General features: G+C 43.8%; 1 protein-coding gene across 1 annotated transcript in view; it reads right to left on the bottom strand.

Moving 5' to 3' along the window:
* ABL1 (ABL proto-oncogene 1, non-receptor tyrosine kinase) overlaps window positions 1-10,544 on the bottom strand; it is an 80,137-nt gene extending 69,593 nt beyond the window's left edge. The window contains exon 1 of the mRNA XM_051636674.1: window positions 9,292-10,544. Within this exon, the coding sequence (XP_051492634.1) occupies window positions 9,292-9,427 (136 nt within the window). The 5' untranslated portion in view covers window positions 9,428-10,544. The remainder of the gene's footprint in view (window positions 1-9,291) is intronic.
* Between the last annotated feature and the right edge of the window lie 3,556 nt (window positions 10,545-14,100).

Here is a 14,100-nt window from a genome sequence, read left to right as displayed (position 1 = left end):
CTTTTGTTAGCGTTGTTATGACTTCATACAAGTTTAACTCCACAATTAGCTTTGTGACAGAAATTCTGACATTCAGACAACAGCAACTGGGTAAATAGCTGTAACAGGCTGAATATTGTTTTCAGTTATTCCCTGAGCATCCTTGCTAGGAAAAGCTCACACACTTACATTGCTACCAGAGAATTGACAGAATAAATTTCTATACTAAGAGGACCACACAGTTTAATATTTTTAAAAAATTAATAAATTATATAATTTTTAGAAGTCAGTGTGGCTTAACATAAGGGGTAGAGGAATGAGAACAAATGCAGAGGACATAAATAAGTAAAAGGGAATACAGCACTGAAAACTATGTCTGTTGTTTTTTTAAAAAATGAAGAATGGGCTGAAATGGAGCTTGAGGGGGTGAGAAAGCAAGATTTTCCCATTAACAGCAAAAGTAAACATCACCTACCAACTTCTTTTTCATCATCCAGCAAGCTCAGAAAGATTTCAGGCTCTAAAAGCAACTGAAAAGACTTGACAGCCACTCTCTCCGAAATTCACGGTTGTCACTTCTGACCCTGGTCATTGCCATTAGCTTTTGCTCATTTCCATGACACTTCTTACTGCAGGGGGGTTGTTTTAACCAGAGCAAGTTACTAAAAAGCTTCAGAGAAGACACCTGGTGGCCAGTACATCAAATGACAATTTAATTGTCTCAAGGTTATAATAAAGATACCACAAAAATCCAAGCAAAACCAGTTGATTTCATTGCATGACAGCACTGCTGATAACCCAGTGTGGTCATGCCAGAAACTGAGAAAACCGAGAGTGCAGGAACAGCCCTTCACCAGTGACACTAAATGAGGCAGCACATAAAAAGCAGCCTTTGAAATTGGGCAGTTTGAATACAAATGAAATAGCAAACATTTCCTGAAAGCCCAATTTCCTATGTAAAGTGTCCATGTCCTCATCCCACTACTATTCACATATCCAGCCTCTGGAAAAACAACATTGTTTATTCTGAAAACACACATCCCCTCAAAAAAGGTGATGAAAAAGCCATCAGTTATAGCAGCTGTGGATTGGCAGCTGATCAGCTCCTTGGGGTCCCTGCAAAAACCCGATGGAGTTGGTGTATGTGCTGGTAGATTCTGGATGCATAGAATAAGTGAAATTTCTTCCTGTACAGAGTCAGTGTGAAAGGAAACACAGGGAATATGCCCAGGTCACTCTGTACTTCAAAGGGTGATAAGACATAAACAGGGAATAAACAGCATGTCAGCAAAGGGAGGAATCCTATACTTTCAGCATCCCAAACCCCAGGCATCTTACAGGCAGCAGAATGCATAATACAGTCTTCATCCCACACCATCCCGTTTCTGAGGCCACCATTCCCTCTTTGATGCAAATGTGGAGCACAAACCACAGCAGAGTAAGGTTCAGCATTTTACTATTTTATAAGCTCTAAGGAAAGACTGAACCAAACAGGATTTGCTGCTGATCAGACAGCATTTGAAAGGATAAGTCTACAGGGAGGGAGATTGGACACAACTCAGGCCCTAAAAAGGTGCACGAGAAAGTACTGAGTTGATATGGTAGGAAGAGGGGAGGAACTGAAGTCAGTATAAAAGATGAATGCACCAAAATGCCTTTATAAAAGGAGCAGTAATGGATAAGAAGCTTCTCAAGGAAGATAAGGTCTAGCAATATCGATTCATTAATACACACAATGAAACCAAAGTCTTAATGATTAATAATCTGTTCTGAAATTCTATTCATTAGGTAAAAACCGTGCACAGAGATGACTAACATAACTCAGGAAGTCTCCTCACTCATGAAAGAATGATGATCGTACTGGGTAAATTAGCAGCAATCACCTGGTGGAAAGCAAGCTCATGCTTTTCACAACCTAACCAGTAACAGCAAGAAGAAATGCTGGTAAAGAACAAAAAACCCTCTAAACCTAATTTCTGCACTAACTTTAGAAAGTACTTCAGGCAAAAACTAAAGCAAGCTGGTATTCAAGGACACACTTGTTCCATCATAACTAGATGTGTGGAAAGGGACTCCTTCCAGAGCATCACACACCATTTTAGCAGATTCACATTGAATTTTGCCATTAGGGCTCTGCAACTTTCAGCCATCTCACAAAAAGTTATGCTTAACAACTAAGAGCAGAACTGGCACTAAATGTGCAAATTTAAGGCAAGAACAAAGTTAAGAACTAAGGAAGACATTGCCTTAGGTGGTTTTACTTACCAAAATTGTCTGGATGCTCATTACACTTTTTGTCCAAAATTCATCTTGAAACTCATAAAATGGACACTTGGGTAAGCAGATTAATAACCCCTATGGGTTGTTTAGATTTATCTTCAACCAGCATCGAGCAGGGTAAGAGCTGACTGATAATACAGTCAATAAAGCAAAGCAACAAGAGTCCCTCTTGCTTCTGCTGAAACTGCTCTGCACGTTCCTACAGTAAGGGACTTCTGGGAGTCACAACAGACCTTTTTATAAGGAGACTTAGCACTTCTCACAAGAATGGCACAGTACATCTGAAATGACAAAAGACTGCTGGATGAAGACACTAGGGCTCTTTATATAGCTATCAACAGACACTGCAGATAGAAGGCAGCCCCCTCCCCCTGCCCAAAATAAAAAGGAAAGCAAGGTCCATCTGCAACAATAATACCAGAAGGACAGGAGTATTTTATACGCTTCCTTCAGTCTGCACATATGCCAGTCAATCAGAGTATTTCTTATAGCTGAGAGAGATGACACCCATAACATGCTGAACACCCACTCCCACACAGTACCACGGCAAGATGTTTTAAACCTTACAGTGTGGATTGAGCACACTGATGGAGCTGCAGTGATGTTCTGGGAAGTCTGGGGACGCTAAAATACTCCAATGGGATCAAGGCTTAAGGCAGCGTGGTATGAACCTTTACTAAACACACCACTGGTAGCACCTGGACGGTAAGAGCTGGACTAACTACTGCTGCCACAAATTCTGACTGCCTGGTGTCAGTTAGCAGCATTCCTTACCCAACACCTTGCCAAGACTGGATACAGTTGCATCCACATGGTAAACACAGCACAACTGCCCAGGACTGACAACACTCACCCGTTTATTCCTTGTCTCATTGTATCAGACTTCCTATAAGCACAGCTGGCAGCACAACCCTATTGTTCCAAGACATAACACAACAGCATCCCCACCCTAAAATGACAATCAACAGGACAAGACTTTCCAAGGCCATTTTCACCTTTCTGTGCCCTCGAATTTGCCACGTGCCACAGAGCCCATCAGTGAGAGCACCAGGGCTGAAACTCAGGATTCCCAACTCTCTGCAATGGGGCTGTCTCAGCTCCTCACTTTCAAGCTTAATACTTAAATGCTTCAATTTAAAATACTGTGAGTTTTTTTGGTAAATGCTGCAGTGTGTGCTCAATGAGATAATCACTTACAAGCAATGATCTCTATTCTAATACACTGCAGCTTTCTTCTGCCTCCCTGTCCTGATCTTCTCACATAGCCTTCCTATTAAAATTTGTAAATAAGAATGCAGAAAAAGCACAATCTATTAATGAAAGTCTGGCATATGAGCAACCACTACCTATTTGTCATGAAGGAGATGAAATGCTTAAACATGGCAAGTTATCAAAGATTAGCCAGTGTACAAAACAGAATGGATTTTGCCCAGGAAAAGGATTAGCCTTTTCCCATCATCATCACCATCTTCCACCTCAGTGTGTGGAAAAGCAGTTTAGCAAGTCTTAGGTCTCTTTCCTAATGTGTTTTGACCCTAGACCAAGTTTTGTGGAGGAGCTTCTTAGCAAAACCTACTGTATTTGACAATTGGAGCAGGAAACAAATCTAGCAAGAGCTTTGTATGATGAAAAGGGATATATAGTCAGAGGCAGTAAACAAATCTGCATTTGGTGTGCAGTAGATACCAGAACTAACCAGCACATTGAAGCTGGATACTTAAGTAACCATCTCAAAAGCTGGGGTTAAGTCTCTTCTATTAGAGATGGAAATTAAAGTTTGGGAGCTGCCAAATCTCCAGCCTAAAGACAAGGAAAGTTTTGTAATTTTAGAACATAGAGCTGAGACACTGAAAGCAGGCTCTAAATGATGGACTCTTATCAGGGCCATGCTAATTATACAATTTCAGGTGAATGGTCTAAACCAGAACCAGGAGTAAAGCCATTTCTTCCATGTCTCAGGTTTTGGAGTTGGTGAAGCAGGGAGGGACTACAAAAATGCCCAGAGGAACAATGGAAAGAGATAAATGTGAGGTTTGTAACTACCTGGGTTTAAAGAAACAGAGGTCTACTATGGGAGGAATTTCATTTAAATGACTTCCATGTATGGGCAATTTACTATCTAATAAATGTATATTGCATATAAAGAAGATATATTGAGCTCACCTGTAGGGTAAAGGACAATGCATGCAAAATCATATATTACTGCTTGATCACAATCTGCTCTGGACAACCCAGTTGATAAAAGCATATTCCAAAGCCAAAAAGTTCTTAGTAACATTTTACACCCAACAAAAACATAAATAAAATTCCTTGGAATGGTGCACTTTCCTACATGGCACGAAAATCCTCTGCATTTCATAACAAAATAAACACCTATATAACAGTATATATTGTAATATATACTCACATACACTGGCCAATAACTAAATCCTGAGGAAGGAATCAATCATAAAGTAACTCACTCATTTTCACAATCCAAACAGTTGAAACATGAAATTTAACAGCATAAACCGAGATATTTTAATAAACCTTAAGACTCTTAAATATCCATTTTTAATCAACAATATAGGAAAAGTACTTGTTGGGGGTTTTTTCTAATAGTGAATTTCACAGGGCATATCTCCAACTGGCAGCTGCGGCAAACTTATGCTATGGATCTGTTTTGTACAGTTACTTCCTAATTAAAGCACTAAAACTTTCAGCACCCTTGTAAGAAAAAAAGTTCAGATCCAAAAGAGACTGTAGCAGGGCTGACTTCAACTGTATTTAGCACTAAAGATATAGGAAAAATGGATCCAGTTCCTGGAGTTCATCTCTCTCTATAGTAGGGTAAACAGCTCATTTAAGCTTCATTATATCTTATCTGCTGGAAGAGAAGCTATCAGAAAGACCCCATTTTACCACCACAAAGGGATTATGAAAAGAACATCCTTGTGTGAGTGCTTTTTTAACTATATTCTAAAGATACTTAAAGCTTTAAGCTGAGCAACTATCACTCCCTGGTAGTACAAAGGTGTAGCACAGATACAAAAATACCTGTTTCTACCAACTTTTACAGTTTGCCCCATTTGTATTACCATTGCAGAATGCCTCAAACACAAAGCACTGAAAAAATTCTAAGACCAGGCTGATACCTGTCAGTGGTATTCTCGTTACATTATATGTAATGAGAAGCAACAAGTCTCATACTCAAAACCTCTTCATAAGGTTTCTTCTTCCTCCCAAACCAATTATTTCTGACTGTCACAGCAAAACTGGCACCAATGACAGCAAATACATACCACAAACCGTAGCATCAGCTGAAAGATCTATATTTCAATATATTATTTACCATAAATTTGCATTTTTAATGCAAAAAATACACTCAGGTTCCCACCAATATGCCTGTGGAAGATGGTCCTCATCCCTTGTCATTATCACAATTTCCAGAGCAAAGAGTGCATCTATAACTCAAACCTTTGGGCTCACACAAGTGAAGCCACTGCTCAGGTTTTTACATGGAACACTGCTCTGCTGCTGACCAAGAAGCATCATGACAGGCAATTGTGCAGTAAATGGAATTCAAAGCTGTGGAACAAATCCACCACCTTGCTAAAGTGTCACCCCAGCGTTGCTCCTTCACTTCAGCAACATAGGTGTAAGGGTTAGAATTTATTTGTTAAGCCTTCAGGTGTTGTTTTTGCTTGGAGCTACTATTCTACCGAGAACCTGCTCATCATTCAGCACAGCAACTCGTACCCAAAAGACAGAGAAGGAGGTGTAGTGTGTGCCAATCACTCCAGTTAACTATGGCCAACTCTGGATCAGAGTTGAGCCCTGTGGGAATATGCCTTTCTTTTCAGAAGCTGGAGTTTTGCTGAGATGAATGTTCTGGAAAGGCACAAGACACACTAGCACAGAATCTCTGAAATGCATTGACCAAGTCCTTCCCATTATCAGTCTGCTGCCCACGGGTTGGATATAGGCTCATTTCTCAGCTGACTAAAAGCACAGGGGAAGAGGCAAACACTGCCTTTATACTTTCTCTCTATTTCAAGCTTAAAAACAATCTAAGAGATGGAGTGATCTGTGTCAAAATGAAATCTGCAAAATCCCTTTGAGGGCTACTCAGCTGCCCAGGGTAACCACACCAGCATGAACTCCCAACTTGTAGAACACCCTTAGTGAAGAAAGCAGCAATACAAAGAAAGCAGCCCAAAACTTGCCCATAGATTATTTTTCCCCCCTTAATGCACTCCTCAATTGTCAACTCATGACAAAATTTAGAGCCTTTCTGCATTATTCTCACAGAACACTGACCACCAGCAGAGCTGGTTTCTGGCCAGTTGCCTCCTTGCTTTTCAGCAGTGTCTCCATGCTTTGCTTTGAGTGTTACAACTGAGGAATGGAATCACTTCCCTGAAAGTTATTTAGCCTTAGATTGTTAAGGTCTGATAATATTCACCAACTTTTTCAGCTAAGACTCAGTACCACTGGAGCAATCTGAAAATCACTGCCACGTGTATGCTGAAGGAACCTCAGCAGAACTTAGCAGGTAGTGATCCCACTGAAACAGGGTCATGAAACAGCTTTACAGAAACACACTCATAGCAGGAGAGCCCTGCTACTGCCAGCTTCTCTTCACTGTTGTTTTATCATGGGGTTTAATATACAAGAACCTCAAACAAGTACCTTTTAGAGTTCAACTATCTCTAGGAGTTTGCTTTAAGCAGCCTGCCCTGGAATTTCTCCTTAATCATTTCTTAGTTATGAACAGCAAGAAACATGATTTTCCTGGGACAAACTAGTGCCCACAGTGTGACAGAGAAACCAGATACAGGGTTTGGCATTTCAAAAAAAATCTGTGTAATTAAAGTACTGAAAGACAGACATGCAAAAATGTAAGCTCTGAAAAAATGCCCATCTATTTTTATGAACGACAGCCTGTGGCACCATCTCATTTCAGTCTTATTCAAAGACTGAAAACATTAAATGCTGTTCTGTCCATTAATTACTAAGTATGTCAGACTATATATTTGAAAGACAAATTAAACATTTTTAAAAAATTGGAGGGAAATTAAGAACTTTCTCAAATTAACTTGGTACCCTCTGTATTTTGCCAGATATTTTAAAATGGCTTTTTTTTTTTTTCAGGATAGGAGCAGCCCAAACTCACAACTGAGCTGAACAACAGAGAATGGTGGTACAGCCTCTACTGTCTGAACTTTGAGGAACCATTTCATACACTCAAAGAAAGAAACTATTCCTCATGTGGATGAGCGAGGCTGATCGTTTGCAGCTCTCTTAACAGATGTCCTGACCTTGATGTCCCCTTTCAAGTTTATTCTTTTCGAAATCAAGACACTGAGGTCTCTTGTGGACATATGGTGTATGGACATTATAGATGCTATTTTTCTTTGCAAATGTGCTAGGATCTTCTGACCTCAGGTCATACTGGCAAGAAGTTACCATCTGCCTATTCCTGTTAGATGATCAAAAAGGAGTGTTTCTGGTTCTCCTGCTACAGCAAAACACCAAAGGTAGTTAGAATATTGTACTGCTTGCTGTGAGTGCTCTCACTGTATCCCACCTGACCTTGAAACTCTGTCCAAAGTGGTAAAAGCAGCAACCAAACTAGGGGAGAGAGAGGGGGTTTATCACAAGCCTGAAAGCTGGCTTGGAAAAACCCAGCAGCAGGTTTATCATCAGAGGGCCAGGTTAGCTCTTATGTTCTCTAACCTTTCCTTAACTACCTTTAACTTCCTCAGTGCACAAACACTGTAGGGGAAATATTCACAAGAGTATTTCAACACAGCAGTACACACCTGGGATCTCTGGCTGTGTCTTTGCTGAACACTGCACAGGATTTCTTGGGCCCTTCTAGAATCACAGAAAGCTTGAAAGCAAAGCACAGCTAAACCAAAACTGAACGACAACTTTTCCAGTAACTAGATTGTGTTCTCAGACACAGCAAATATTTCAAATTTTCATGATATGAAGATTACAGATGCAGTTTTGTTTTGTTCACAGATAAAACTTTCTCAAGACGACAACACTGTTGATGAAGCTTTGACAAAATCCCACTCTTCAGCTGAAGATAGCAGCCAGTAGTGTGTCTTCCCAGAGAATATTAGAATTTTAAAAGCATTGTGCAAAAGCAAGGATTACTCCAAAACGTTTCAGTGAAACGATGCAATGATGTGTCTCACTGTTAGAGAGATGCCTTCAGTTTACAACTTCTTCAGTCATTTTTTTTTATTATTTTTAAAGAAAAAAAGCAACATTTGAAATACTCACTAAATCTACCTCTGAGTCCTACTGAGCTTTTCATCTGGCTTCTTCCCTGCGTTTCTCAGTCCCCTCTTAATCTGCAGAAAACCAGCAAGTGACAGGGCTGTTGTACCCTTAACTTGGTCACTTCTAGCCTCCAGCACTTAAATCCATCACAGCAAGAGATGAAGGCTCAACCAGCTATGAGAAACCACTACCCAAAAGTGCTGTAAATGCACTAAGCAAATTAACAAGAAACTGGTTCATTCCAACCAGTTTTCACAACAGCAGTATCCACAAACTTTCCAAAAGAAGTAGTTTGGGGTTTTTTTTCTCAAGCAGTGGAGTCCCCTTTGTGAAGATAATTAACAAATGCTTGTCCCTGACCATAGCATCACCATCAGCTGTGATTGATCTATAGCTACAAAACAACTTGAAATGGATGTGAAACTTTCCCAGACTGGAAACCATAACACACCTAAGGCAAAAAATTGAAACCTGTACAATGCAAAAAACTTACTTCCTTGTCTTTCACACTTAACCATACAATAAACTCTCCCCAGGTTGGAAGCAACCTGACCCAAGCATTTGCTTAATAAACAAGCACAATAATTATAAATAAGAAGTTTTCTTCATAAACAAGAAGATTCACACTAAGAAGTGAGAGAAAATACTTCCATGAAGTACAATAAGTTTGTATCTGCACCGTGCCCTTGAATAAACTCATATTGCATTTAGCTTGGCAAATAAAAATTAAAATAAATACCATCAGAAACCTCTTACCATGCTCAACAAAGACATTACAGGGTGGGCCCCCATGCCGTGATGACTCCTTCTTCCCTGCTCCTTTGATAAAGTGCAGGGCAGGCAGACTTGGCCTCCTTTGGTCCCCAAGAACTTTTCCAGGCTGCTGCCCCATAAAGTAACTATGGGCAGCCTTTCCCAGGATGAGAAGTTTTTGAAGTCTGTGATCCCAGATCTTCCAGGCCAGGAAGGAGCTCTGAAGGAGAATGTTATTTTAGGTAGGTGCGTTGGTTGTACTCACTGTGTGATCAAGTCACTTGAGGCAAAAAATTAAGACAAGAGCAGATTCCTCCAATGCTTCTGAAGACAGCAACAAGGCTCCTTTAGGTGCAAAAAAAAAAAACAAAACACTGAGTAAAAGTTCCAACTGCTTAGTAACGACCAAGCATTACCAAAGTTTCAGGTTGCCATATGCAGTGTGTCTTCCACCAGGTAAAGGAGAATTAGTTCATCTCACAAGCCAGAAACCACATGTAGGCTCACCCAGGGCAAGAAACAGCCATTCCCACCGCAACCAGTGTCAAGGTTTCTTTTTTTTCCTCCTCCTTTTCTTTTGCATAGCATTGAGTTAGCAAAGGCCAAAGAGCCAGGTATTTGGCTTCAAGTATCGCCGAAATCGAGCAGGATCAAGTAGGCTGAAACCATGTCAGCTGGCAAGGCCGAGCAGGGGCAGCTCCGGGCCTGGCAGGTTCCACGGGGGGTCCCTGCGCTCCAGCCTCACGCCTCGCCCTCTTCCATCGCCAGCCTGGGGCCGCCCGCCCCGCTGCTACCTCTCCCTCACGCCGGCGGAGGCCGAGAGAGCCAGGGAGGCCATGGGGGCGTCGAAGGAGCGCTGGGCCCGGCGGGCCGGAGCAGGTGGCCGCCCTCCCGGCCTGCTGCCCGCCTCAGACGGAGCCGGGCGCCGAGGACGGGCTGTGAGGCCGGGGACGAGCTCCGGGAGGTCGGTTCCTGAACAGCAACCAGAAGAGGTCAAGCGGGGAGGACCGGACCGGCTGCATCCCCGCGGGAGAGGCCGGCGGCGGGGAAAGGCCCGGGCGGGCAGCGGGGTCGAGCCCGGCCCGACCGCGGAAGGGGCCGGGCGGGGGGCGGCGGGGCCGGGAGGCCGCGCTCCCGGGGAGAGCCTGGCCAGGCCTGGCAGCAGGAGGAGGGGGGAGGAAGGGCCGGAGGGGACCCCGGGAGCTGCCGGCGGGGGCACCCGCGCTGCGGAGCCAGCCTGGCGGGGGGCGGCTGCGGGCGGCGAGGGAGATCCCGGAACCGCGGCCGGCGGGGCGGGCAGTCACAGCCCCTTCCGGCCCCTCCTCCTCCGCCCGGCCCGGCCCGGACACTGCCCGCGGGAGCCGTCAGGAGCGGAGCCCCTGAGGAGGTGGGGAAACTTGTGAGGGGAACGAGGAGGAGAGCGGGGGGTGGGAGAGGCGTGAGGAGAGCGGGGGGTGAAGGGGGGTGGGAGGGAGAGCGGGGGGACACAAAGGCGTCCCCGGGGTGAAGCCGTGAGGGAAACAGGGGCACCAGGAAGGGGGCTGGGGGGAGGGTGAGGCGGACGGACGGGCCATGAAAGAAGTCCAAGAGGAGCCACGAGAGGAGCGAGGTGAAGGGGAAGACGGGGGAAGTGGCGGGGGAAGAGGGACTTTCTAGCGTAGCATCACTAGCAAATGCTAGCCAAGGAGCCAGAAAGCTCCTGTCAACTCCCTTACCCCTTCACAAGGGCCACACAAGCTGTTTTCCTCTAGATTTTACAATGAGAGCTTGTTGGACCTCAAGCCAGCTGAGAGCCCCTCCTGCACAAGTGTCTCAAGGCCTTTGGCCGGCTCAGGACTCTGGATCTCTTGCAGAGATGGACAGCAAAGAGGAGATCCTTCTGACTCAACCGTGTCACATACATCAGCTTTCAAGTACCCAGAGACCAGTCACCCTGTTTGCACACAGGACCTCACTTTCTTACTCATGCTGTCAGAACGTATGCAGAACTTGGTATCAAACACAGCCACAGAGGCCAGTGAATGTAACAAGAAGTATTTTATTGATCTACTTTCGTGCACCCTTTGGTACAAAGGGTGTTTGAAGTTAAACCCCCAAATTCTTCAGCCCGCGCTGCAAGGCCCTTTGATGTGCAGCACAAACGTTCCCCAACCTAGAGAAGATCTTTAGTTTCTCATACATTCTCCAGTTCACCTGGGAATACAAGAGGGCTGAGGCAACAGCTTGAGGTCAGAATGTTTTGGTCAAAGGTCTGTGGTTGCTCTCACTGAACAACAGGAGAACACACAAATGCAATTTTGTGCAGCAGGCTCCTGCTCAGGGTAACCATCTGGACACAGAGTGGCTTGTTTATACTGACTTCTCCCTTGTGACAAATCCAAACACACTCCATGCCTCCTATGCCATATTCAAGGTCCCTGGCAGACATGTATTTCTCATCTTCCAACAATAGCATCTGAAATGTAGCACTTTGTACAGCCCTATGGGATCCTCCATCTCTGCTTTGCCAGCCTGCTACTACATCCCTAATTCTTAGCCAGGAGAATAATCCCAAACCATTTCTATGGCATTTCTCCATCAACGACTCAAATTGCATCTACTGAGGCTGCTTGTGCCACACACACAGGAGAGATAAATTCTGGTACATGCTGCTGAGACAAAGCCAGGGTCACATCCCATGAACTGAACAGTGTTTCCCAGGTTTACCTCAGTAATGGAGATCAGCTTTTCACTGTGGTGATTGAACCCCCTGCTCAGCTTCCATAGATCCAAGGAAACTGAGGAAACAAAGCTGTCTATGCAACCTGAGAGAATTCTGTTACAAAACACAATACCAACCACCTTTTACTGAAAGTTACTCCCTTCTGGGTCTGATTGAAGCACCCTGGATAATCTCTCCTACCATGGCAGGGCTGAAGAAGTGAACTCCAGGAGACTACCATAGGTCTGTGATACTCAGAAGACCGTGACTAAAATACACAAAGGTTATTGCAAGGAACCAGGACTTGTGTTCTGGACAACACAGGCTGTATATATGCTTCTCCCTGCTTCACCTGAGATCTATGCAGAGGAATGCACTTAATTTTTATTTAACAGACTAGATGAATTTATCATTCAGTTCAACAGCCAGGTATTCCTTCTGATGCTTTGCAATCAAGAGCAGCAAAGTTGGGGAGGTCCCCCACCTCTTTCTACTCAGCAGTCGCTCCAAGAGCACTCCCTGTTTCCCAAAGCAGTGCTGTAGTTAATTTGGGGCTACACACAGGCAGGATGGGCCAGCTGGTGACACCCCAATATCACAGCAAGACATCTGCCCTTCTTTTCCTTTCTGAAGGGTATTGCATGTTCTCTCCCCTGCCGTGCTGTGTGATCGTGATTGTCTCATGGTAACAACACACTTGAAGTCGCCCAACAGGTTCAGAAATTATTAGAGAAGACAGAGACAGAGAGATCGTGTGAATGCAGAATAAATTTTTAAAATATACAGAGTATTTCTTTCAATTGAGCCTTGCATGTGGCTTGTGTACATCCCATACATTTCATAATAGAAATGTTAACAATGTTTCTGTTTACCTTCAATTAAGCGTGGGCTGTTCCATCCAACAGCTGCAGTGATGATTCCTCCATAACAATATCATAAAGCTTCAATCTCCTTACCAAACAATAAACTTTAGCATATTAATCAGCAGTCCTCAGGAACCTGAAACAACCATTTCAAGACTGCCTGTAATCTCAGTGGGATTTCAGTATCTTCCAGGGTCTCCTCAAAGCTTTGTATTCAAACCATTCACCTCAACTGAACAGCAAAACTGCATGCAGATGATACAGAAGTAACATAATAAGCAGCAGTAATTGGATTAATAACCCATTAGTACAAATTTAAAATCCCAGTGGTTATTACTCAGAGTAAAGAGAGAAGTTGCCGTTCTTCATATTAGTACACAAATCAAACACTGCCACAAAGAAACAGAAAAATCATTTCTACAGACAAGTGATGTTCTCATTCCTGCAGGCAGCACTCACCACCAAGGGAACTATTTACCAGCTCCACTTTCAAGCACGTCTGTGCCACGTATTGACCCTGGAGTAAGCAGCACAGGCAGGTGTTAACAGCTGGCTGGTAAACAGGTTCCATATCACCAGACACTGGTGACCAAAGGAATCAGAGCTGTCTAAGCTGTTTTAATGCCTGCATGGGCATTTTAGTTCCCCATACAAAAATGAACACTTATTAGGTTTCACCAACTCCACTTTCAACTATGATTTTGTTCTTGAACCAGAGAAGCCATAGTTTCTTCCTTTTCACCCTTCCTGCTTAGAGGTTGCCTAGCAAAATCCCACAGAATATTTCAATAATTTAAGAGGATTCTGCTTTTGTTGGAGTCCTCCTTTACCTCTTGAGCGCTTCTTGTTTCAAAGGCATTTTTAATATAGCCTGCCCATACTCCCATGCAGAGCTGCCTATGGAAAAAGAGGCCCTGTCTCCCCAGCCTCCCTGAGATGCCAGAGCCTCCCCCAGAACCCATTTGACTCCTCACTCATCTCTGCTGGGCAATGGGGAAAAGTCACCTGCCATATTGTGGGTCATGACTGAACAGTGGTGCTTGAAGCCTCTCCATATGGGCACCATGAGCCCCAGCAGCACATCCAGTTGCTTTTGAGATGGGTGAGCACTGGCAGCTCTTGACATTTATTGTGAGAGCCCAAAGTCATAGAGATTCAGCCAGATGAAGAGGAAGTAGTGGCTGGCCTGGTACCTTTCTTAAGACACCTTTGAAACATCTCAGGAAGCTTCTCACTCTCGGATCTTCT

The sequence above is a fragment of the Apus apus genome, chromosome 19, assembly GCF_020740795.1.
Source record: "Apus apus isolate bApuApu2 chromosome 19, bApuApu2.pri.cur, whole genome shotgun sequence".
Lineage (NCBI taxonomy): Eukaryota > Metazoa > Chordata > Aves > Apodiformes > Apodidae > Apus > Apus apus.
This window is presented reverse-complemented; position numbering and strand designations above follow the sequence as displayed.